The sequence below is a fragment of the Thalassophryne amazonica genome, chromosome 4 (genome assembly GCF_902500255.1).
Source record: "Thalassophryne amazonica chromosome 4, fThaAma1.1, whole genome shotgun sequence".
NCBI classification, from domain to species: Eukaryota; Metazoa; Chordata; class Actinopteri; order Batrachoidiformes; family Batrachoididae; genus Thalassophryne; species Thalassophryne amazonica.
Window position 1 is genome coordinate 127,043,880 of NC_047106.1, and position 27,447 is coordinate 127,071,326.

At 40.7% G+C, this 27,447-nt stretch overlaps 1 protein-coding gene across 1 annotated transcript in view; it reads left to right on the forward strand.

The window, feature by feature from the left end:
- The window catches only part of psmd8 (proteasome 26S subunit, non-ATPase 8), a 34,168-nt gene extending 6,958 nt beyond the window's left edge, over positions 1-27,210 (forward strand). The window contains exons 6-7 of the mRNA XM_034168517.1: positions 16,128-16,239; positions 26,384-27,210. Coding sequence (XP_034024408.1) covers positions 16,128-16,239; positions 26,384-26,521 — 250 coding nt within the window. The 3' untranslated portion in view covers positions 26,522-27,210. The remainder of the gene's footprint in view (positions 1-16,127; positions 16,240-26,383) is intronic.
- The last annotated feature ends 237 nt before the right edge of the window (positions 27,211-27,447 follow it).

Below are 27,447 nucleotides of genomic sequence, written 5' to 3' on the forward strand. Positions count from 1 at the left end.
AGCGGCTGAAAGACAGACTGTGCCCTGTGAGAGTCCATTTGATCCTTCTTGCGGCAGGTGTCGGCCAAAATCCAAGTGACACGCATGTACATCTAACGCCTCTCGCTTGGCACTTAGAAAATGTAGTAGGGGTGCCGGAAAAAATCGATTCACGTCCGAATCGCGATTAATTTTTATTAAGATTCTGAATCAATCCAAAATGTCCAAGAATCGATTTTTAAAAAGCATTTTTTTAAAACTTTTTCTTGGTTATTTGCTGCGTGTACTGTTTGTTAGGCAACTGCCTCCATACTACAGCGTCCCCGCGTGCTTCAAAACATTCGTGAGCTGCAGCTTAGCATGGCGGATGAAGAGCTAATTCAGCCAGCACCGTTTTTGCTGAAGGCAAATGTTTGGGCGCATTTTGGATTTTATTATTTGCTGCGTAAGAAGGAGCTTGACATGACCTATACAGTGTGCAAAATGTGCAAAATGAAAGTCAAGTACAGTAGTGTTCAGAATAATAGTAGTGCTATGTGACTAAAAAGATTAATCCAGGTTTTGAGTATATTTCTTATTGTTACATGGGAAACAAGGTACCAGTAGATTCAGTAGATTCTCACAAATCCAACAAGACCAAGCATTCATGATATGCACACTCTTAAGGCTATGAAATTGAGCTATTAGTAAAAAAAAGTAGAAAGGGGGTGTTCACAATAATAGTAGCATCTGCTGTTGACGCTACAAACTCAAAACTGTTATGTTCAAACTGCTTTTTTAGCAATTCTGTGAATCACTAAACTAGTATTTAGTTGTATAACCACAATTTTTCATGATTTCTTCACATCTGCGAGGCATTAATTTTGTTGGTTTGGAACCAAGATTTTGCTCGTTTACTAGTGTGCTTGGGGTCATTGTCTTGTTGAAACACCCATTTCAAGGGCATGTCCTCTTCAGCATAAGGCAACATGACCTCTTCAAGTATTTTGACATATCCAAACTGATCCATGATACTTGGTATGCGATATATAGGCCCAACAGCATAGTAGGAGAAACATGCCCATATCATGATGCTTGCACCACCATGCTTCACTGTCTTCACTGTGAAGTGTGGCTTGAATTCAGAGTTTGGGGGTCGTCTCACAAACTGTCTGCGGCCCTTGTACCCAAAAAGAACAATTTTACTCTCATCAGTCCACAAAATATTCTTCCATTTCTCTTTAGGCCAGTTGATGTGTTCTTTGGCAAATTGTAACCTCTTCTGCACGTCTTTTATTTAACGGAGGGACTTTGCGGGGGATTCTTGCAAATAAATTAGCTTCACACAGGCGTCTTCTAACTGTCACAGCACTTACAGGTAACGCCAGACTGTCTTTGATCATCCTGGAGATGATCAATGGGTGAGCCTTTGCCATTCTGGTTATTCTTCTATCCATTTTGATGGTTGTTTTCCCTTTTCTTCCATGCGTCTGTTTTTTTTTTTTTTTGTGTGTCCATTTTAAAGCATTGGAGATCATTGTAGATGAACAGTCTATAATTTTTTGCACCTGCGTATAAGTTATCCCCTCTTCAATCAACTTTTTAATCAAACTACGCTGTTCTTCTGAACAATGTCTTGAACGTCCCATTTTCCTCAGGCTTTCAAAGAGAAAAGCATGTTCAACAGGTGCTGGCTTCGTCTTTAAATAGGGGACACCTGATTCACACCCGTTTGTTCCACAAAATTGACGAGCTCACTGACTGAATGCCACACTACTATTATTGTGAACACCCCCTTTTCTACTTTTTTTTTACTAATAGCCCAATTTCATAGCATTAAGAGTGTACATATCATGAATGCTTGGTCTTGTTGGATTTGTGAGAATCTGCTGAATCTACTGGTACCTTGTTTCCCATGTAACAATAAGAAATATACTCAAAACCTGGATTAATCTTTTTAGTCACATAGCACTACTATTATTCTGAACACTACTGTACTTTGGAAACACTTCAAATCCGCAAGCCCACATGCTATGCCATCACCCGGAGCTAAAAGAAGCAGAGCAGCGGTATCTGCCGACTACTGACCAGCTGTTCGCTAAACTGCCAGCCAACTCTAAACGAGCAAAGCAGATAAGTAAATTTACATCTTTAGAATCACTTGATTAACCTTGTAAAGCTGCATTTTCTTAAACATAAACATTTTTTAAGTAATATAACTCTTTCTCTGAGTTCTTTCAATCGCAAATCGATTCTGAATCGAATCGTCACCCCAAGAATCGGAATCGAATTGAATCGTGAGTTGTTGTAAGATTCACATCCCTAATTCGTACTATTAGCACAAAAACAGTCAGCAGTTGAGCTGCATGTGAAATTTGTCTAAGTGCCCCCACAAGTGTGGCTTTGCAAACAGCAACACATGTGGGCCCAATCTCAATTATCTTTTGTATCCCCTTCCCCATGGCCCTGCCCCTATGCCTACCCCTTTAAAACAAAAGTAAGGCGAAGGGGTATGTCTCTAGCCCTATGAATTGAGACACCCCTCCGCCTTACGGGGGGAAAAAAAAAACTGCCTGTCTCAAGCTGCCGTCTTCACTGGTTTTTAGACAACCGAAGCGCAACTTGTTGCAGTGGCCTGTTTGCTCTTTTGATTTTCTCGGTTTTCTACGTAAATGCAAAGAAATAGAAGAAGTTGCAGATTTCTTTGACGCATCGCAATCATGTCTGTGAAATTTGTGGTATAAAATTATTAATTTAATTAATTAGTAATTTATAATAATAATATGAATTAATTAATTAGTAATTAATGAATGTTAATAATATACAATTATAGACTTTTGATGAGGTGTACCCGTGATTATGCGGACCTGGTCAGGATGGGGTTCACCGAGAACTGTTATTGAGAACTGTCCGAGGCCTTGGCCGAGGTGAACCTCATTCTGACCTGGTCCGCATAATCACGGGTACACCGAAATTAAAAGTCTATAACTGTTTTATTATATGGTAAACAAGAAAAGTGCTAGTTTGTCAAACATACTAAAACTGAAAAATCAATCTCAAGTTTCAACTCTTTATTATTACTGTCATACTGCACCAACAGGTCCAAAATACTTTATGAGCACAATCTCTAAAGCCCCTTTCACACCGGGGCTGCCTCGAGCTTCCTGTGGTGTCATGATGACGCAGGAATGTCTGCGTCAGGTGCACGCAGCATTGGGCAGAGAGAAGGTGAGAACGCAGTCTGCAGGTTCTCTGCACAGAGGAATCAGAGTGCAGTTTGGCTGCAGACAGACTGTGCACTCTGATTTATCTTCTGGTTTATATTTGTGCTGAGCTGCAGGTCTGCGCTCTGAGTTCTGTTATAGTTTATCTTTCCTACTTTGACCGTGAGATGCGCGTGGTCACGCGCGTGAACGAACCGATACTTGATGTGGACATGTCCTGTTTCTGTCAATCAGTCTGTGAGCAGGACTTTTATGGACTGTATTTAAACACATTTGTGAGAGAAGACCGATGAGCTGCTGCAGCCAGCAGCGTTTTTTTTTCTGTGCCCTTAGTTTTTACTGCATTGTGTACACGGCGTCTTCATGACGCCACATGATGCAACTCGAAGCGGGCCAAAGTAGGCGTGGTATCGCATTATCTGATTGGTCGTTATCAATAGAAGGCGTTGCTCGATTGGCTAGCCCTACGCGGCACTCGAGGTGTACTCAGCTCCACCAGCAGTCAACTTGGCATGTGGTACAGCTCAGAAAGTGGCGAATGGGCCAATCAGAAGTTGGCAAAATCACATACCCTATAATAATGCTAATAATAGTAATCATTAATATTGTTAATTGATTAATCATTAATTAATCATTAACTGATTGATTAGTAATTAATTAATTAGTAATTAAAATAAACAAACACTTGAAATATATCAGTCTGTGTGGAATTATATAAGTTTCACTTTTTGAATGGAATTACTGAAATAAATCAACTTTTTCGTGATATTCTAATTATACTGTATGACCAGCACCTGTATGTATGTTATGGGCTGCATCTAGTTCTGTTAACCTTATATTTCTTTTTCAAATTCTCCCATTTTTTGCATCCAGCACTATTTCCTTTAGAAATTTCCTTGACAAATAATAGCAGTCTGGTAGGACGTCAGGTTATGTGTTACACATATACATGTGTGTGTATATATTTTCCATCTACCTCCCATTCATGAAACTTCTCCTCATTTTCTGCCCGAAAGCTTATTAGGAGACGAGTGCGCTCAGGGCTCCCTGTTTGTTTATAAAATACACACGTCTTACAGACCTTGAAATCCAACAGCAGGGATCACTATTATCCAAAGATTTATGAACACACAAATTAATGTGCTTATCCTTTATCATGATTTTTCTCCATTGTGAGATATAAAAGTGTCTTATCATCGTGTTCGTGTGTATGTGCATTATAATGCCTCAGCACATGAGCAAAGTTCCGATATTCCTCAGAACGATAATATATGCAACATGCATCTAGCAGTATACACTTTGCTGTCATAGGCAATTGCCTGTAAAGTTTTTTGGCAAGTTCTGACTTTCTAAACAGTGTAGTTTGTAATGAAAGCCGCTTACATTTGTGCGGCTCTTTCGGCGCCATGTTTGTTTTGTTGGAGACAGCTGTAAGCTCCTCCTACCCCTCTAAACGGAGTGTGCATCCAGATTCACTCCATTTGGAGGGGTTTGTAGCCCTCCGCCTACCCCTCCACCTCACTCCAAAAAGAGAATTGAGACACCCCTCTGTCTCTCGTGCCCGCGCAAAATGGAGGGGAAGGGGTAAGGGCAAGGGCTGAGGGGTAGAATTGAGATTCAGCTGTGGTCTGCATGTGTGTTGCGCTCCCACTCCCCCAACACGTGGTGTGCTGGGGGGCACACTTGCATAAAATATAAGATATATATGCTGCATAGACATGATCACATGGGGGCCGGTTAGGCAGGTCAGAGCGCACACAGCACGGGGAGGTACCTGTCAGCTGCTGACTACAGACTCACTGACAGCTACATAACACAGACACACAGTTACACGTTGGTGTGTGCACTGAACTGACAGTGTGTGGCCGCCGACAGGAGCAGCTGTGGAAATCTGTGGTTCTGGGCAACCCAGCTGGAGAACACGTACCGTGTTTGGACGGACATGAATTAACAACTGTCCACTGTGACACGCGTGTGTCTGCTTGCTGTCCTCACATGGAGAGACATAAAACATATATTGCTGTTGCGACGGGCTGCAGCAAGCACGCGCACACCGCGTACATTGACAGGCTACCCCAGTTGAAACGGCCCGTCAAATCATAACACGCAGCAGGCGATTTGAATGTCAAGTCACCCACCTGAGCTGTGTTCCACATGACGCTGTGTCTGTCCTGCAGTGTGCCGTCCACAGGACACGCGTGTCGAGTCGGACATGCCAGGCCAGTGGATGTGGACATAAGAGTACCCTGCTTGTAGATGACCCATGGGTCATCTACAGAGGAACAGATGGCTCATACTTTTATTGCCCACAATTCAATAAAATGTGGTGTTTTTATATGGTGTGTGGTTTTATTTATTTTTTATTATTTAAATACGTCAATGTCCTTGATTTCAGGCATTTTCCCGCACCTTTTACAGGACAGTGACGGTAACTCGGTGGTAACGTTTCTGGTTGGCATTCAGAGCTTTTGGAAATTGCAGGTTCTAATCCCATGGGTGGCATGTATTTCTTTTTTTTTTTTTTTTTTCCAAAGCAGGTGTGTTCCCGCATGCACAAAACCGTCACAGCATGTATTTTTTATTTATTTATTTATTTCACACAGCTGTAACCACATTGCGCGGCTGCTCGCACTGTGTTCCCGTGTGCACAAAACCATTGCAGCAGGATCATTCAGGCCTACCCGTCGGCTTGATGTTTTCGTGGTTCACTCATATGCGCTGTTCCCCCCGTGATTCTCCCTGATTTGTACTTATTCATACTATGTGTGAAGGGGCTTTGAACAATGGACATTGGTATTTACATTCTAGACTCACACTTCAATCTATATATTAAAGCATTTGTGCATGATTTTATTTAGTAAGCTCAATGTAAGTACATAATATAATTGTAAATACATTAAAAATGCATGGATGACACAAAAAGTAAAAAAACTTATTTCCATTGTGGTCCATTTACAACCCCAATTCCAATGAAGTTGGGGCGTTGTGTAAAATGTAAATAAAACAGAATGATTTGCAAATCCTCTTCAACCTATATTCAGTTGAATACACCACAAAGACAAGATATTTAATGTTCAAACTGATAAACGTTATTGTTTTTGTGCAAATATTTGCTCATTTTGAAATGGTTGCTTACATTTCACAAAAGTGGTGACGGGGCAACAAAAGACTTGGAAAGTTGCTGAATGCTCAAAGAACACCTAATTGGAAACAGGTGAGTGTCATGATTGGGTATAAAAGGAGCATCCCCAAAAGACTTGACCGTTCACAAGCAAAGATGGGGCGAGGATCACCACTTTGTGAACAACTGTGTGAAAAAATAGTCCAACAGTTTAAGAACAATGTTTCTCATGTTCGTCGCTACATCTACAAGTGCAAGTTAAAACTCTACCATGCAAAGCAAAAGCTATACATCAGCAACGTCCAGAAACGCTGCCACCTTCTCTGGGCCCGAGATCATTTGAAATGTACAGACGCAAAATGGAAAAGTGTGCTGTGGTGTGATGAGTCCACATTTCAAATTGTTTTTGGAAATCATGGACGTCGTGCCCTCCAGACAAAGAGGAAAAAGACCATCCAGATTGTTAACAGTGCCAATTTCAAAACCCAGCATCTGTGGTGATATGGGGGTGTGTTAATGCCCATGACATGGGCAACTTACACATCTGTGATGGCACCATCAATGCTGAAAGGTACATCCAGTTTTTGGAGCAACACATGCTGCCATCCAAGCAAGTCTTTTTCAGGGACGTCCCTGCTTCTTTCAGCGAGACGATGCCAAGCCACATGCTGCACGTGTTACAACAGCGTGGCTTCGTAGTAAAAGAGTGCGGGTACTAGACTGGCCTGCCTGCAGTCCAGACCTGTCCCCATTGAAAATGTGTGGTGCATTATGAAGCACAAAATACGACAATAGAGACCCCGGACTGTTGAACAACTGAAGTGGTAAACATACCACTGTCCCAGCTTTTTTCGAAACGTGTTGCAGGCATCCATTTTAAAATTAGCAAATATTTGCACAAGACAATAAAGTTTATCAGTTTGAACATTAAGTATCTTGTCTTTATGGTGTATTCAATTGAATATAGGTTGAAGAGGATTTGCAAATCATTGTATTCTGTTTTTATTTACATTTTACACAACGTCCCAACTTCATTGGAATTGGGGTTGTAAAAACGAAATGACAAAATAGAAGTCAAAATAAAATAATAATAATAATACTGATAGTAGTAATAATAATATTAATAATGCGTATATGATAACAACAACCTGGTGCAGGGGTAGTGGCCAAGTTGGTAGTGCGCTTGGTTTCAGTGCGGAAGGTTCTCGGTTCAAATCCCACCTCTGGATCTGCTGTGGTGACCCCAAGTGAAAACAAGGGAGCAGCTGAAGGGACTTTAATATGATAACAAAAACCTAACCAATTTATAAATACATTAAGGCAGTAAATTAACATAAAAATATGTAATTAAAATGAATAAAAGCGTTGAGTTCTTCAAAAAACTGTTGAGGTCTAAAGTCACTTTGACACTTGGATGAATTTAATCCCCGCATTGTCGCACAATTCATCATGCCAATGCAACCCGCTTTGTCCCATTTGACGCAGCTTTATGTAAAATAGTTATTTCATAGCGGATGACGGATTTGGTCTTAAATTCACTGGTGAAACCATCTGTTATTGCTCCTGGAATTGCATAGAAATTATTTACAGCTGCAGCTTTTCTCGTGTGCTTCATGACATGGAGAATGCATTTGGAATTGTCTCAAAGGTAATTATTTCTAATATTTATATTGTAATGGCTTGGTAAAACAGTTGCATAATCCTTCTTTCTTTTGAGTTTCATAATGTATGTATAAAATTATTGTTCATTGTGGATGTAACGTCTCATAATCGTTCAGCTGCACTTCGGCAATGAGACGCATTGACTCACAGTGACAGTGTTTTCGAATAGATTGCACAATGTTCACATGTAGTCCACAAAATTAATGCATGCCAGAGAGTTTGAACAGTTCAAAATTTTGTTTGTGTACTTGCACACAGCACACACATGTCACGTACAGTTTACGAGTTTACTCTCTGGTAAGTGTCAAGGTACCTTTAAAGTTCTAAAAACATTTTGGAATCACACACCATTCCAACTCTTTACAGAAACTTTGTGCAATTTATTACCACCCTTGCAAAATGTCAGCTACCTACTTTATAAACACTGCCCAATCTACAGTCTGTGGATCCCCACAGGCAATGCGCGAGTATGACCTTATTTCTCTATTCAAACACTGTACATTACTGTCGAAATATGACTTGCTGTAATTCAATTTATTTTTTTTGTATAGTGCCAAATCATAACAATTTTACCTCAAGGTGCTTAAGGTAGCATTGTTGAGCAAGCATACAGGTGATAGTGGTAAGTAAAAACTCCCTCTGGTGTTTCTGAGGAAGAAATCTCTAGCAGACCAGACTCAGGGGGGTGACCCACTGCTTGGACCATTCTCACAGTTACAAGGTCTTTAAAAAAGATGAGGGGAAAACAACAAAAACAGTGAAGCAACAAAAAGAGAGTCTGTTATTGAGAACTGTCCATCTTGGTTCTTAGTCTACCTCCGGGTCTTGAATAGGTTTTAATTGCTAAGTAAAGCTATCTTTGGGCAGATTTGCCATTCCTCTTTGCAGCACCTCTCAAGCCTCAGGTTGGATGGGGAGCGTCGGTGCACAGCCATTTTCAGATCTCTCCACAGATGTTTTATTGGATTCAGGTCTGGGCTCTGGCTGGGCCATTCAAGGGCATTCACAGAATTGTCCTGAAGCCACTCCTTTGATATCTTGGCTATGTGTTTAGGGTCATTGTCCTGCTGAAAGATGAACTGTCACCCCAGTCTGAGGTCAAGAGCGCTCTGGAGCAGGTTTTCATCCAGGATGTCTCTGTACATTACTGCATTCATCTTTCCCTCAACCCTGACTAGTCTCCCAGTTGTTGCAGCTGAGACATCCCCACAGCGTGATGCTGCCACCACCATGCTTCACTGTAGGGATGGTAATGGCTAGGTGATGAGTGGTGCCTGACTTCATCTAATCACACCAAAGACTTCAATCTTTGTCTCATCAAACCAAAGAATTTTGTTTCTCTTGATCTGAGAGTCCTTCAGGTGCCTTTTGGCAAACTCCAGGTGGGCTGCCACGTGCCTTTTACTAAGGAGTGGCTTCTGTCTGGCCACTCTACCATATAGGCCTGATTGGTAGATTACTGAAGAGATGGTTGTCCTTCTGGAAGGTTCTTCTTTCTCTACAGAGGAATGCTGGAGCTCTGACAGAGTGATCATCGGGTTCTTGGTCACCTTCCTGACTAAGGACCTTCTCCTCATTTGCTGTTTAGACAGGTGGTCAGCTCTAGGAAGAGTACTGGTGAATCTGAACGTCTTCCATTTACCGATGTTGGAGGCCACTGTGCTCATTGGGGCTTTCAGAGCAACAGGAATGTTTCTGAACCCTTCCTCAGATTTGGGCTTCAAGAAAATCCTGTCTTGGAGGTCTACAGACAATTCCTTTGATTTCATGCTTGTTTTGTGCTCTGACGTGCACTGTCAACTGTGGGACCTTATATGTAGACAGGTGTGTGTCTTTCCAAATTATGCCCAATCACCCGAATTTACCCCAGGTGGGCCGTAGAAACATCTCAAGGATGATCAGTGGAAACAGGATGCACTTGAGCTCAATTTTAAGCTTCATGGCAAAGTCTGTGAATGCTTATGTACATGTGGTTTCTTAGTTTTTTATTTTTAATACATTTGCAAACTTTGCATTAAAATTTCTCACATTGTCATTATGGGGTATTGTGTGTAGAACTTTAAGGGGAAAAAAAATGAATTTCATCCATCGTTGAATAAAAAAATGTGACGGACTTCCGGGTGAGCGCTTTAAGATGGCGGTCTAGAACCTCGACGGTCCTGATCAGATGTTAGAAAAACTCCACAAAACTCGATAAATTGACTTTGTACATGTTTATAATGACATATTATGCGTGGAGTTAGATCAAAGAAGAGACAAGGGGGTCCAAAAAACGACAGCCAAGAGAAGATTAATTCTTCAAACGCTGAGGACCAGATAACCATAATGCAGGCCGTAGAGCCAGACGAAGGAAGCGAGCTAACTACTGCTAAAGCCTTACAGAATTTATGCGGTAATATAAAAGAAATGCAAAATTACATTAACGTAATGAAGAGGGATATCAAACAAGATTTGAGTAACTTCAAGGCTGAAGTGAATCAGAAGCTGGAAGAGGTGAGCGCGGATATTCGCAACCAGAGCTCAAGGCTAACAGAGTTGGAACAACGTGTGGACGATCTCGAGACAGTGAACATGGATCTGAGGGACACACTGCTCGATTGTCTTAAACAGCAAAAAACACTTCAGGACAAAGTTACCGACTTAGAAGGGAGATCGCGCCGCAACAATATCCGCATTTACGGTGTTAAAGAAGGGGCCGAAGGGAGCGCTATGTTAACGTTCATGACAGCATTCCTAAAAGAACAACTCTCCCTGAAGGAAGACCTGGATCTACAGATACAGAGAGCACACCGGTCATTAGGTCCGAAACCCCGGGATAATACGGTAACAAGATCTATCTTGGTCAATTTTTTCACCTACGACATGAAAGAGAAAATATTAAAAGCGGCATGGGAAAAAAAGATAACCTTTGAGGGTAACAGGATCGCACTTGCACATGACCTGCCGACAGAAGTAAACAACAAGCTTAAAGAATATAAGCACATCAAGAAGATCCTCAAAGAGGCAAAGATTCGTTTTCAAACACCGTACCCGGCTAAGATGAGGATCCACTGGGAAGAAGGTCCATGTTTGTACAAGGATGCGACGGAGGCGGCTGAGGACATGAAGAAAAGGGGATACTCCGTACAAGTGCCAAGCCCGAGAGATGAGGATGGGCCTCGACTTTCCAGAGACACACACTGGAACAAAGTGAGCTGTTCACACATTGATCGCGCCCGTGAGAAACTCCGTGAATTCCAACGACAGCAAGTATAATCTGTTTAACAATGAGACCTACTTAATGTCATCTGAATATTTATAACTAGAAGACTATGTCTCGTTGACCCCCTGTCAACTAAACTTTTTAGTGATGATCAGGATAAATAAATAACTGTTTGCTATGCTTAAAGGAGAAGGAACACTGTTTCAAGTGGAAAAGGAGACCCTATCATGGATGGGATTATCTCTCCTACAAGACTGGATAGGACGTACTGGGTGGATAGGGCAGAACGAGGCCCTAAGGTTGGAAGTCTTTATTTCATTCTTATTTTTGTTTTTTTTTACTTTTACTTGTTCACGTTCAAATGGTTTTTGTTCTTATTGTGTAGTCGGCGTAAGTAAACAGGTGTACGGGTATGACTAATAATAATTTTAGAGCAGCTTCATGGAACATTAATGGTATGAACAACCCTATTAAGAGGAGTAGAGTAATGTCCAAAATAAAAAAGGAGAAAATTCAAATTATGTTCCTCCAGGAAACTCATTTGTCTTAAACAGAACACGAGAAATTAAAAAAATATGGATTTAGAAACACTTACTACAGTTCTTATAAATCAGGGAGCAAAAGAGGGGTAGCGGTTTTAATACATAATTCTCTGCATTTCGAATTTATTAAACAAAAACGGGACAGCGAAGGCAGGTATATAATGGTGCAGGGAAAAATAGAGGATAAATTGACTACTCTCCTCTCCGTTTATTTTCCACCACACTGTGATCGGCACTTCCTGGGTAAAATCCTAGAAATAATATCCTCTGAGTCACAAGGTATATTAATATGCGCAGGTGACTTTAACACAATATTGAATGCAAATGATACAACCAACAATAAGAGGACAGTCACACCACAGGGTAAGCTGTTAAAGAAGGGCTTGGACGATTTACATTTACTGGATGTATGGCGGGAGATACATCCATTTGAAAAAGATTTTACCTACTTTTCCCCCCCTCATGCAGTATACTCAAGGATAGATCTCTTCTTGGTATTCAGGAATGATAGACATAGAATAGAAAGCTGCGATATAGGTACCAGGGATATATCAGATCATTCACCAATTTATTTAAAGCTTCATCTTGACAATAGACCTAAAAAGACAATATGGAGATTAAACACAAGCTTATTAAATAATAAAAAAGTTATAAAAGAGGTCAAAGCAGAAATAAAAATTTTTTTACAGCTAAATGACAATGAACAAGTTAACCCTAATATTTTATGGGACACTTTAAAAGCTGTTATAAGAGGGAAATTTATATCATTGAGTACAGCTATTAAGAGGGCAAAAGAAAAACAACTTAATGATTTGGAAAACACATTAAAAAATTTGGAAAGTGAACATATTAGGAATCAATCTACTCAGACCCTTGATTTAATTCGACAGATAAAGACAAAAATTTCAGATATCCATAAGAAGAGGAGGAAAAGAAATATAAATTCTTGAAACAAACATACTACGAAACAGGACCAAAGGCAACAAAATTACTGGCTAGGAAAATCCGCAAAAAAACAAATGCAACAGTCAATACACACAATAGTAGATCCCAGCACAGGGAAATTAGAAAACAACCTTGAAGGAATAGATAAGCATTTCAAACTTATTACAAAATTTTATATACACAGCCCGAACAAAGAAATTAGAAGAGGTTAAAACATTTCTAAATTCATTAGACTTACCATCAATTGGAGAAAAGCAGAATGAAAGTTTAATTAAACCAATTGACAAGAAGGAGCTGAAAATGATGTTGAGAAAACTAAAAAATAATAAAACACCAGGTACAGATGGCCTGCCAGCCGAGTGGTATAAATGTTTGAAGAATTATTACCGGTATTATTAAAATCACTGAACTGGACACTAAAGAAAATGACTATACCACCTTCATGGTCAGAGGCGATTATCACAGTTATACCTAAGGAAGGCAAGGACAAAACACTGTGCAGCTCCTATAGACCAATATCAATTTTAAATCAAGATTATAAATTATATGCACTAATAATATCCAACAGACTGAATTTATTTATTTCGGAATTGATTGAAGAAGATCAGACCGGATTTGTTACTGGTCGACAAACTCAGGATAACATAAGACGCTCTCTACATATAATTCACCACATTCAGAGCAAAAAAAAGAGAAAGCAGTACTGGTTAGTTTAGATGCTGAAAAAGCCTTTGACTGTGTTAGCTGGGAATATTTATTCTTAGTTCTGAAACGTTTCGGTTTTTCTGAAAGCTCAATGAATAGCATCAAAACATTATACTCAGCACCCACAGCAAGAATAAAGATAAATGGACGTTTAACAGACCGAATAAAGCTGGAGAGATCCACTCGTCAGGGCTGCCCATTATCTCCTACTTTATTTGCTTTATATATAGAGCCACTAGCCCAGGCTATAAGAGGAAATAGCAATATTCAAGGCTTAGAAATAAATTCAAGAGAACACAAAATAGCACTATATGCAGATGATGTTCTTTTATACCTCTCGAATCCAGAACAATCCATTCGGGCCCTCTTAGACCTATTAGACACATTTAGTAGTTACTCAGGATATAAACTAAATATAGGTAAAACCCAAATTATGACTTTTAACTATACACCTTCAAAAGAGAATAAAAATAGAATCACAGTAGACTGGTCTAAGAAAGCAATTAGATACTTGGGAGTATGGCTTACTCACAATTTAGGAGATTATATAGGAAAACTATGACGATGTAAATAGGAAGATTAAGGAAGACCTCACACAATGTACAACATATATATTAGATCTTAGAGCAAGAACAGAGGTGATAAAGATCTCAATACTGCCCAGGTTATTATATTTATTTATGTCATTACCTGTTAAAATTCCTCAAAGCAGTTTCATGAGTGGGATAAACAAATATCCAGATTTATTTGGAAAGGTCACAGACCTAGAGTTAAATACTGTACACTGAAGATCAAAAAAGAAAAAGGAGGACTTTCTCTTCCTAGCCTACACGACTATTATCTCGCGGCCCAACTTAGGGCAGTTATACTGTGGTGTGATGACACAAATGAGGCTAGATGGAAAGAAATAGAAAGGAAAAACGGAGATATTCCAATACAAGCTTTGATTGGCGATTATAAATTGGCGGAGGCATGTCAAAAAGATTTAAGTCCGCTGGTTTCTTTTACATTATCGATTTGGTTCGGGGTGGTGAAAAAATGAAAAATCTGGGATCAGATAAGAGTTTTAAGATGGGCTGCATTCGACTCAGAGTTCATACCTAACCAAATGGACTCAACATTTAAAAACTGGTCTTATAAAGGTATAACTGCATACTGTAAATTATTAAATAAGAATGCCATGCCGAGTTTCCAAAATTTACAACAGAAATTTAATATAGAAAACAGAGATTTTTTTTTTAGGTACTTACAGCTACGTCAGTACTTATTTACAAAAGTGGTGAAGATAACAGAATATAATGAGATAACGCGTTTGGCTACACAAACATACCACAATCAATGCAAATCGATCATTTCTAAACTCTACCAAGGTCTATTGAATGGCAACCGTAAATCAACAGATTATATTAAAAGAAGATGGGAGAAAGAACTAGATAAGAATATTTCAGATGAACAATGGGAAAATATGTGTAAATCAGCAATGTCTACCTCTTGTTCTTCTTATTGGAGGGAATTTTGTTGGAAATGTTTGGTCCGATTTTTCATAACCCCAAAACAACAAAGGAGAAATTCGGGAGCTGTTAAGTGTTGGAGAGACTGTGGGGACATGGAGGCCAACCACAGCCACACTTTTTGGTCCTGCTCAAAAATTGCTGGATTTTGGAACAGTGTCATACTAGAAATTGAACGGATTATGGATTTAGAACTGTTGCAACCCATGTCGACATTATTATTAGGAGACCTCCCAGAGGAAATTACAAAAAATGACAGATATCTAATTAAATGATGGAGCTGCTGCCAAAAAAATGATTACCCAAAAATGGCTTCACCCAGATCCACCAACGTTGGAAGATTGGCTGAGAAAACTTGAAGAAACTCGCAAGATGGAAAGACTAACATATATGCTTAGACTACAACCAGATCTCTATGTAAGAAGGTGGGGGAAATGGCCTAATTACATGGATCTGATGAATGATTGATCTTAAGCTCCTTCCAAATGTCATATAAATTACTGTTCATAAAACTTGTTAAGTTTTTGCTCATGTTCATCCCTGACTTCTGTTTATATCATTCATTGGATAGATTATGTTACATTAGCCGACTGTTAATATGTTGTTTTGTCATTGTGAAATTGTTATGAAATGTTTGTATAATCAATTGTGAAACCTAATAAAAATCAAAAGTATTAAAAAAAAAATGACATGAGTGCAGCGCTTTAAGTACTTTCTGGAGGCACTGTAAACAGACAATGCCTTGGAAAACCTTGTTTATTTTTGTGTGGAAATTACTACTTGATTTGCCGGTAAGAAGATCATAGCACTTGCAACATCCATTAGTTACAGACTTGGTGTGTATTTGAAGTGATATGAAATATGTCTTTGAAACTGTCACCGTCCCAACCTTGAGCCTGTTACAATTCTGTGTTTATCACACAGAGGGGTACTGATGCATACTGTTGATCTTTGTGAATAATTTAAGAATGTTGCATATTTTAAGACTATTGCATTGCTTTTAAAATACAAACTCTGGCTCTCAAGTGATGCAGAAGCCAGGAGTTTGTGCTGTCTGCTGATACAGAGCTTTTAAAGTGAAGCAGAGAGAATGAGAACTCACTTATTTGATGACTCCATTTAATTGATCAGATCAGTTAAGAAATGCCTTGATCTGGCCTATACTGACTTTTCATCTATAAACTGTAATATTATGGGATTTAGCAGGATTTGAAGATGATGTATAACATACTTTAAAATATTGATCTTTTGTTACAGTGATGAGATTGCAGGTTGCATTGAGAAAGCCTATGAGCAGATTCAGTTCAGCGAAGCCACCCGTGTACTTTTCTTCAGTTCTCCAAAAAAGATGACTGACTATGCCAAGAAGGTACGTATGCTTACAAATGTGATTGATTGTGCAGATTTAAAGGTTAAAACATTGAGTTTATACTGTAACAAACAAAAACATTTCAGTTAATCTGTTTCAAAATGTGAACCTTTTCAGGTGACTTGGTAACAGATATTCATCCTCTTTGCCAGATAGGCACCTGCAAATTTCTCCTGGTGTATGTTTCCACAGATTTCTCAAGTAGTGCTACTTTGCAACATGTGATATATGCCCCAACCGAAGTTCATACAACTGGGGCACTAATCACTTATTTGAAAGGTGCAACTTCTCTATTTGGCAAGCTGTTTGCAAGGGAAGGGCATGCCTGCTTTGAAAATACAAAAGAGAAAAATTTAATTGTGAGTTCTTTTAAAAATTCCCAAACTGCAAACTGAACAAAACGTGGCTAGAATACAGGTAGCTCGGGGCTCATGATGTCATACTTCCTCACTACATTTGTGTGCTGTGGCGGTCTTCATTGGCGCTGCAACAGCGAGGACAACAACCTTCTTTCTCTGTGGTGCCGTCTCACCATGAAAATCCGCCGAGAGCACACTGATGTCCAGATTCAGTCTTTTTGCCAAACTGACCTTGGCTAAATGAACTGGAGCGCTGCATGGTCGCTGCGTTGAAAGCTGTCCCCCTCAGCTATAGTGCTGATTCATACCTTGCACTGGGTGTTGGCCAGTCAGAAGCCCAGTCTGAAGCGTCGAACAACTTTGCAGGCATCTTTCTCAGCACTCAGACACCACACAGGAATAAAACAATAAAACATAAAAAACAAATGGATAGAAAATAAAAATCTGATTAAAATTAGACAGTGCAGTTTGTCAGAGAGAAGCAGTTTTAAACAGATGGGTTTTGAGTTTGGTTTTGAAAAGTGAGAGAGAGTTATGACATGTGGCACATGCAGGTCACACCGCAGGCTTTGCCAAGCCAGATCCATCTCGAAGCTCCCTCGTATGCGCTCAGATCTTTCGGATCCTGTTTTTCCACCATCAGAATATGTAAATTGCGGTCATATGGTCCTCAGATTGCACATGGACTGCCGTCGGATAGGTGTCCCATCTCGATGGTGCCCGGATGGTTTTGAACATGTGCATCACACTCTAGGCCGCCAGCCAATTTTGACCAACTGTGTGGACTTCCGCATATGGCTGTCAGAATGTTTTGGAACTGAAATCCGACACTTCTCGGATGTGCGCCAATTCGTCATTCTGACGCCATTCTGTGTGATTCTGGCTATGTGTGACGGGGGTATAAGAAGTGCTTTGATTTTGTCACACGTTCAGTGACAAAGTTGTCAGTGCTTATCTCATCTGAGTTATTGTTCTGTCATTTGCTGCTAAAAAGAAAAGTATACCCTGTTATCAGCGTGTTCAGAATAAAAGACACTAGACTGTTCATACCATTCCAGTATTCTTGAGATGCATAATAGATTACAATAAAAAAAAAAAACAGATTTTGCTTGGATCTCAGTATTTTTAAAGAAAGCTGTGTTATGAGGCTCCCCTCAGTTATTGCTAATCTTGTGGATTCAGATTTGTGTGGTAGACTTACTGTACTTGTTTTTCATTCAGGAGAAATTTTATTTTTCCTTGGCCAAACAATTTTTTTTTTTCATTCTTCTTCTTTTTTTATTGAGCTTTTGTGGAATGAAATATTTTACCTGATAATATCAGAGTTAAACTGTGCTTACATATCTTAAAGTGTATGTGACACTAGGGATGGGTATTGATAAGATTTTATCGATACCATCATCGATCTGATTCCCTTATCTATACCTCTTGTGAATTTTCTATGTACTAAAAGTAGGCTTTACAGGTTCTCTATGTCAACAACATTTTATTGAGTCATAAAATAAATATGAAATTGGTCACTGGATCCTTAAACTCTGGACATAATAAACTCTACATGATGGATCCTTGATCTCTGGACATAAATAGAAATAAAATATGTAGTTTTTGTCAAAATTATTTCCTTTAGACATTATTGGCATGAATGTCTTACATACATACATAAATCTCTCCATACATCTGAGCTGAGCTCTTGCAGCTGGCTGCGCTGCACATCAGGATGTAATTCATAAAGAATGCAGGACGTTCATTTGGTAGGAAAAAAAATGTTTTAGGTCGATTGTAGTTTATTGTCTGTATTACAGCGTGTGGGAAAGAGGTGTCATTTTATTTAAAGCGGCAATTCGTTTTGAAGTATTAATTCCAACCGGACTCTGTCTCGGCAGAGAGCCGTGCAGTGTTTGGAGCTGTGCCAATGGAACAAGAGTCCCAGTTAGTGACTTTAATCCACACAAAAGTGACTCATGATTAACATAATTTAATGGCTTTGAGAGGGGTTAAGAAGTGGACTTGCTGCTTCTGAAGACCTGTGAATCAAAGAACCAATGAGCCAGTGGATCGAAGGCATTGCTTCAGTTGTTTCAAGCTTAAATTTGGAGTCAACGTGGTCGGAGCTGCACTATGTTTTCGGTGTCAGAACAGTTCATTTTGCTAGCAGAATGGTAGGTGGAACACTTATATTGACAAGCACGTTGGCATGTTTTCCGTGGCTTCTCCACCTGACACGGATGGAATAATGTTGCGTGCAGACTGAGACGTTATGAGCACATGAGGCGCTGCGAGTCTTTTAACTTGTAAAAGCGGCTCGTTAACAACAGAGACTCGACCCATCAGCCGCAATAACGGACTACAGCCGATGCTGCTGGCACCAAAGTCCCGTGTGACAAATGGACTTTTCTTCAACCAGGACAGAAGGAATTAAATTATTTTTCAGATGTTGTTTTGTGGATGAGTTTAAAGATGATCTCACTAAAACAGACAGGTAAGAGTATATTATTTACTTCTTGTGTGAATGGTTTTAATATATAATAACGTGTTACGAACACCATGTTTGAGCACAAGGGTGTCCATAAGTGCACGTGGCACCAGGACACCCTGAGCCGGAGGTCAATGATCGACTTTGTAGTCGTATCATCTGACCTTCGGCCACGTGTCTCGGACACTCGAGTGAAGAGAGGGGCAGGGCTGTCGACCGATCACCACCTGGTGGTGAGTTGGATCCGCTGGGAGGGGAGGAAACCGGTCAGACCTGGCGGGCCCAAACGTATTGTGAGGGTCTGCTGGGAACGACTGGCTGAACCCTCTGTCGGCGAGGTCTTCAACTCCCACCTCCGGGAGAGCTTCTCCCAGATCCCGGGGGAGATTGGAGACATGGAGTCCGAGTGGACCATGTTCTCCACCTCCATTGTCGATGCGGCCGCTCGTAGCTGTGGTCGCAAGGTCTCTGGTGCCTGTCGCGGCGGCAATCCCCGAACCCGGTGGTGGACGCCGGAAGTAAGGGATGCCGTCTAGCTGAAGAAGGAGTCCTACTTATCTTTGTTGGTAGGTGGGACCCCGGAGGCAGCTGACAGGTACCGGCAGGCCAAGCATGCCGCAGCCCGTGCGGTCACAGAGGCAAAAACTCGGGTCTGGAAGGAGTTCGGGGAGGCCATGGAGGAGGACTATCGTTCGGCCTTGAAGAGATTCTGGCAAACCGTTCGACGCCTCAGGAGGCGGAAGCAGCTCTCCACCAGCACTGTTTACGGTGCGGGTGGGGAGCTGTTGACCCTGACTGGGGATGTTGTCGGGCAGTGGGAGGAATACTTCGAGGATCTCCTCAAGCCCATCGTCACATCCTCCGAAGAGGAAGCAGAGACTGGGGACTCAGAGGCGGACTCATCCATTACCCAGGCCAAAGTCACCAAGGTGGTTAGAAAGCTCCTTGGTGGCAAGGCTCCTGGGTACCTTAAGTCTGGATGTTGTGGGACTGTCTTGGCTGACACGCCTCTGCAACATCGCGTGGCGATCGGGGACAGTGCCTCTGGATTGGCAGACCAGGGTGGTGGTCCTTCTGTTTAAGAAGGGGGACTGGAGGGTGTGTTCCAACTATAGGGGGATCACACTCCTCAGCCTCCCCGGTAAGGTCTATTCCAGAGTACTGGAGAGTAGAATTCGACCGATGGTCGAACCTCGGATTCAGGAGGAGCAGTGTGGTTTTCGTCCTGGTCGCGGCACACTGGACCAGCTCTATGTGCTCCATCGGGTGCTCGAGGGTTCATGGGAGTTCGCCCAACCAGTCCACATGTGTTTTGTGGATCTGGAGAAGGCGTTCGACCGTGTCCCTTGGGGCACCCTGTGGGGGCTGCTGCGGGAGTACGGGGTTCGGGGTCCTTTGCTAAGGGCTATCCGGTCCCTGTACGACCGCAGCAGGAGCTTGGTTCGCATTGCCGGTAGTAAGTCAAACCTGTTTCCAGTGCACGTTGGCCTCCGCCATGGCTGCCCTTTGTCACCGGTTCTGTTCATTATTTTTATGGACAGAATTTCTAGACGCAGCCAGGGTGTACAGGGGGTCTGGTTTGGGAACCACAGAATCTCGTCTCTGCTGTTTGCGGACGATGTGGTTCTGTTGGCTTCGTCAAATCAGGACCTTCAGCATGCACTGGGGCGGTTTGCAGCCGAGTGTGAAGCGTCCGGGATGAAAATCAGCACCTCCAAATCCGAGGCCATGGTTCTTGACCGGAAAAAGGTGCTTTGCCCTCTTCAGGTTGGTGGAGTGTCCTTGCCTCAAGTGGAGGAGTTTAAGTATCTCGGGGTCTTGTTCACAAGTGAGGGACGGATGGAGCGTGAGATCGATAGACGGATCGGTGCAGCATCTGCAGTGATGCGGTCGCTGTATCGGACCGTCGTGGTGAAGAGAGAGCTGAGTAGGGGGGCAAAGCTCTTGATTTACCGATCGATCTACGTTCCGATCCTCACCTATGGTCATGAGATTTGGCTCATGACCGAAAGAACGAGATCGCGAGTACAAGCGGCCGAGATGAGTTTCCTCCACAGGGTGGCTGTGCGCTCCCTTAGAGATAGGGTGAGGAGCTCAGTCACTCGGGAGGAGCTCAGAGTCGAGCCGCTGCTCCTCCACGTCGAAATGAGTCAGTTGAGGTGGCTCGGGCATCTTTTCCGGATGCCCCCTGGACGCCTCACTGGAGAGGTGTTCCGGGCACGTCCCATTGGGAGGAGGCCCCGGGGAAGACCCAGGACATGCTGGAGGGACTACATCTCTCGGCTGACTTGGGAACGCCTTGGGGTTCCCCCGGAGGAGCTGGGGGAGGTGTGTGTGGATCGGGAGGTCTGGGCGGCTTTGCTTGAGCTGCTGTCCCCGCGACCCGACTCCGGATAAAGCGGAAGAAAATGGATGGATGGATATTTTACTCACAACACCCCATAATGACAACATGAAAAAGTTGGGGGGGGGGGGTATTTTTTTAATTTTTACAAATTTATAAAAAAAAAAAACTACTATTAATACATTTGCAAAAATAAAAAAAAAAACTATCACATTGTCATTTTGGCATATTGTGTGTAGAATTTTGAGGAAAAAATGAATTTCATCTATTTTGGAATAAGACTGTAACATAAAATTTGGAAATAGTGACGTGCTGTGAATACTTTCTGGACACGCTGTAAAGGCTCTAGAAAAGCTGTCCCCCTTAAATGTGTTTATACTGAAGTATTTAAATGTGTAGGTTCAAGGCTTTCTATTAGAAAAGAGCAACAATGGTTAGTGAGTGAAATATAATCTTGTTCAGCAGGAGAATTAGCTGTTTCATAAGCTCTCTCCACCTTGTTTTACCTTAAATCTGAGGATGTGGTTGCAAAAGGGTTTATAATAAAAGGTAGATAGCGAACAGCTTACGATTTGGCCGTGAAAAAAAATTCAGTCAGAAAACTTTTGTTTATCTTTAATCCTTGTGTCTCAAGAACCAGTTGACCAATTTCATTCATATTTAGCATAAGGGTGATTTGTGGGTACCGGAAGGATATGATGACTCCGGATAAAGTGGAAGAAAATGGATGGATAATAACGTGTTACGCTACTAACTTACAGTGCATTAAATGTATTCAAGAAGGATACAATATTTTAAATATTTTCACTCCCTCGTGACATTTTTCAGATTTGAAATTGTTTCTGGGGGGGACAAAAACAAAAATCCACACTTCCTCGTCACTTTTTTCTGATGTCACATATACAACCCCTGGCAATAATTATGGAATCACCGGCCTCGGAAGATGTTCATTCAGTTGTTTAATTTTGTAGAAAAAAAGCAGATCACAGACATGACACAAAACTAAAGTCATTTCAAATGGCAACTTTCTGGCTTTAAGAAACGCTATAAGAAATCAGGAAAAAAAAATTGTGGCAGTCAGTAACGGTTACTTTTTTAGACCAAGCAGAGGGGAAAAAAATATGGAATCACTCAATTCTGAGGAAAAAATGATGGAATCATGAAAAACAAAAGAACGCTCCAACACATCACTAGTATTTTGTTGCACCACCTCTGGCTTTTATAACAGCTTGCAGTCTCTGAGGCATGGACTTAATGAGTGACAAACAGTACTCTTCATCAATCTGGCTCCAACTTTCTCTGATTGCTGTTGCCAGATCAGCTTTGCAGGTTGGAGCCTTGTCATGGACCATTTTCTTCAACTTCCACCAAAGATTTTCAACTGGATTAAGACCCGGACTATTTGCAGGCCATGACATTGACCCTATGTGTCTTTTTGCAAGGAATGTTTTCACAGTTTTTGCTCTATGGCAAGATGCATTATCATCTTGAAAAATGATTTCATCATCCCCAAACATCCTTTCAGTTGATGGGATAAGAAAAGTATTATTGATGATGTAATGACAGCCATCTCCCCAGTGCCTTTACCTGACATGCAGTCCCTTTCATCAATGACTGTGGAAATTTACATGTTCTCTTCAGGCAGTCATCTTTATAAATCTCATTGGAACGGCACCAAACAAAAGTTCCAGCATCATCACCTTGCCCAATGCAGATTTGAGATTCATCACTGAATATGACTTTAATCCAGTCATCCACAGTCCACGATTGCTTTTTCTTAGCCCATTGTAACCTTGTTTTTTTCTGTTTAGGTGTTAATGATGGCTTTCGTTTAGCTTTTCTGTATGTAAATCCGATTTTCTTTAGGCAGTTTCTTACAGTTCGATCACAGACGTTGACTCCAGTTTCCTCCCATTCGTTCCTCATTTGTTTTGTTATGCATTTTCGATTTTTGAGACATATTGCTTTAAGTTTTCTGTCTTGACGCTTTGATGTCTTCCTTGGTCTACCAGTATGTTTGCCTTTAACAACCTTCCCATGTTGTTTGTATTTGGTCCAGAGTTTAGACACAGCTGACTGGAACAAGCAACATCTTTTGCAACATTGCGTGATGATTTACCCTCTTTTAAGAGTTTGATAATCCTCTCCTTTGTTTCAATTGACATCTCTCGTGTTAGAGCCATGATTCATGTCAGTCCACTTGGTGCAGCAGCTCCCCAAGGTGTGATCACTCCTTTTTAGATGCAGACTGAGCAGATCTGATTTGATGCAGGTGTTAGTTTTGAGGGTGATTCCGTAATTTATTCCTCAGAATTGAGTGAGTCCATATTTTTTTTCCCTCTGCTTGGTCTAAAAAAGTAAGTTACTGACTGCCACAATTTTTTTTTTCCTGATTTCTTACAGTGTTTCTTAAAGCTAGAAAGTTGCCATTTGAAATGACTTTAGTTGTGTGTCATGACTGTGATCTGCTTTTTTTCTACAAAATTAAACAACTGAATGAACATCCTCCGAGGCCGGTGATTCCACAATTTTTGCCAGGGGTTGTAGTAGAAATGTTTTTTTAATTAGTTGATTATGACCAAAGAGCTGGCAAAAAAAAAACCCAAACAAAAAAACAGTTTATCACCTCCACCCATGCCGAAATTGCCTGCGTTAGTTTATATATATATATATATATATATATATATATATATATATATATATATATATATATAATATTTTTTTTTTTATAATCACCATTCTGTGTTCTGAAATCTGACAATATCATCACTGTTGTCAGACTGAAGGTTTTCCTCCAAAGTTTATTGTCATCTAAATAAAGCTCTAAACTATAACAGTGTCCCCCACAGCTGCTTCAGAAACACCTTCAGACTGGGCTTAAAAAAAAATAAAAAATAGCTCCACACTAGAAACAAAATCGTCCGAAAACAGCTCGACCTTGGCCGTGTTTACAATTGATTTGGGCTTGAATTAGCAGGTGCCGTTCAAGTGATGACGTAGCAACAATATGGCTGCGGCTGAGGGCTGAACAGGGCTGAAATAGAGCGCAGGCTTCAGACAGCTGTAGTTTATCGTTCACCTGCGCACTTATCATTGACTTTTATTGTTCAGGATTTTTTAAAAATATCAACATTTCATCATTTTATTGATTATTTGTGCACATTTCTTGGTGTCACCTCCACTTTAACTTCAGCCATGCAGTTGCTGATCTTAGAAGAAAATCTCATACGCAAAACCAAACCACAGTATGCAACAACGCAGATTAATTCATAACAATTAAAAAATGCACACTTAATTTGTTTGATTTGGCATTTCTGGATGTTGTTGATGTATGGCTTTCGCTTTGCGTGGTAGAGTTTTAACTTGCACTTGTAGATGTAGTGAAGAACTGTGTTAACTGACAGTGGTTTTCTGAAGTGTTCCTGAGCCCACACGGTAAGATCCTTTACACAATGATGTTGGTTTTTAATGCAGTGCCGCCTGAGGGATCGAAGGTCACGGGCATTCAGTGTTGTTTTCGGTCTTGCTGCTTACGTGAAGAAAGTTGTCCCCCCCCCCCCCCCGCGAAAAAAGGTACATTCATGTCACGAGGGACTGAAAATATCAGCTATTTTTAAAATAAATATTGTTTCCTTCTTGAATAGCGTAACACATTATTATTTAATATTAAAACTATTCGCACAAGGAAAAAAATAATATACTCTTACCTGTCTGTTTCAGTGAGAGCATGTTTATTTTGATGAAAATATGTGAAAATAATTTAATTTGTTGTCCTGGCAGAAGAAAAGTCCATGATGTTGTCTCTGCTGTACTGATCCGCGACCGACACAGTCCACAGCTTATGGTTCGTGTTTCTGCTATGAATGGATCCCCTTTTTCCACCGTGAGCCGCTTTGCGCTTCAAGTTGAGACTCGTAGCACCTCATCTGCTCCTAACATTCCAATCTGCACGTGACGAAATTCCCTTGATCCAAAAACAATAAAATCAAATAAATTAAGTGAAAATAGTTCTGCCTCCATGTGGAGTGTGGAATCCGCTCAGTCAATATAAGTGTTTCCACCTGCCCATCGAATAAGATTCTGCCGGCAAGAATAACTGTTTCTGACACAGAAAACACGGAGCAGCTTCAACCCGAACCACCTGATGTAAACAGGTATGTGAAAAATCCATAAATTAATGGACAATTAAGGTAATGGTTCCGGAGCTGACGGCACTTCCTCCTCCTTCTTGTCCAATGTCGGCACGCCAGGAAGTTCCTGTTTTTTTAGTGGCGCACAGTTCAAAATCCAAATATTTATCTCTTCAAGAACTGTGCAACAGGAAAGGCTAAATGTCAAACTGTTTCATTTTAGTCTTAAATATTCATGAAAACATGGCATTACGTGTCGCCTACACTTTAAACCAGACTTTGCTACGGGCTGTAAATGGTTCTAACGCAGCTGCAAAGTGTCTTAATCTAGTTTTATTGTGTTAAACTAGAAATTATCAAATTTTCAGTGGTTGTAAGCTGTTCTACACTCTAGATGAAACAATTAAAATAGTGCTTAAGAGCTCTATGCAAATGATATAATGTAATAACCTGGTTAAATATACTGGTTTTCAAAAAATTGCAAAAACAAAAAAAAAGGTGTTTTAGTCTGTTTGGGCAAAACAAGTAGTTTAAAGATTTGTTCTTTAATTCAGGGTAACTGTTGTGTGCTGTTTGTCTCAGTTTTTCTTAGATTGTATAGTACTACAGAGTAGTTTGATTTGGATAAGCTTACTAGTCAACAAATTCCCAATTTTATTTACTTTTTTATTAATATTACTTTATATATTTTTTATGTTAATCATAGTTCCCATCTCCTATTCCTTAACAAATTATTCTTATGGTTAGTTTTCTGGCACTGAACTGCTATTCCTACATTGATTCTTTCTACAAAGAATAAAAGTGCCAACAGCGCAGACTGATGCTCGTCTCATTTCAGCGAGGATGGCGTCTGAGCGCAGATGGCTATTACTCTTTCACCAGTCAACAGCAGCGGACAGAAGAGGTGACCATCCCCTCCACAGAGCTGGCACAACAGGTCATCGAATATGCACGACACCTGGAAATGATTGTGTAATCTGCCCCCAGGAAGACACGCAGCCATGTACAGGCGCACTCAGACAGACACACACACACACACAGCTGATCCGGCACTCGTCCTGAGGGACCGGCTCATTTGTCATTCCTGTGTTGCTTAATTGTTCAGGTTATCTGCAGTTAACTTCACTGTTGGCAATTTGATTACATTCTGTATGGTGAGAAGTTAACCTAAAAATAGTCTGCCATCTGTATCTGCATTTATTAAATAAATATAAGTATCCTGTCAGGTTTAACACAAGAGCTGAATTACTTTATTCAAACTGTTTTGTTCAGCATTGAGAAATGGGTTGTTTCTATTTGGTGTCAGAAAAATGAGAACTTTGCGTCCATTTAAACTGGAGAAAAATTTAGTACAGTTGCCATCCTGCAAGTTTTCCTTTCAGTCTCTCACACACAACTATGACAACACCTCAACGTTTCCCCCCTAATTTAAGCAAACTGTTTTGTATACAAATTTCATTTTCTTTTTAGTGGAGCTGACAGAAGTGTATTGCCCTTGCCTTGTATCCTAGCAACTGACAGAAATGCCATTGAAGTTTGAGTGTTTCTAAATGGCAGTGCCACTTCCTCCCTAGATGGTTTGTAATCTATTTGATCTGAAAATGCAAATCTTTGTCTGCAATAAATGATCAAGACAAATAAACTTCTTTTTTTTTTCCTTTCAAATTAATGTGCTGTTTTTATTTACTTTTCAGGTATCATGCCATTTGTGCTGTGACTTCAGTAAAGCAGTATTTAGCAAAGCAGTACTTATTTAGTGGGGGGGGTTATGTGAAAATGTGGTAATCTGTCACTGATGGGTATCTCCTACCATGTTTGTCCCCTTTAGTGTTGAACATGCTATAAATGCTGTGGTGACCTTGACCCTACACAGGTAGTTTATGCATGGATCAACCATATGAA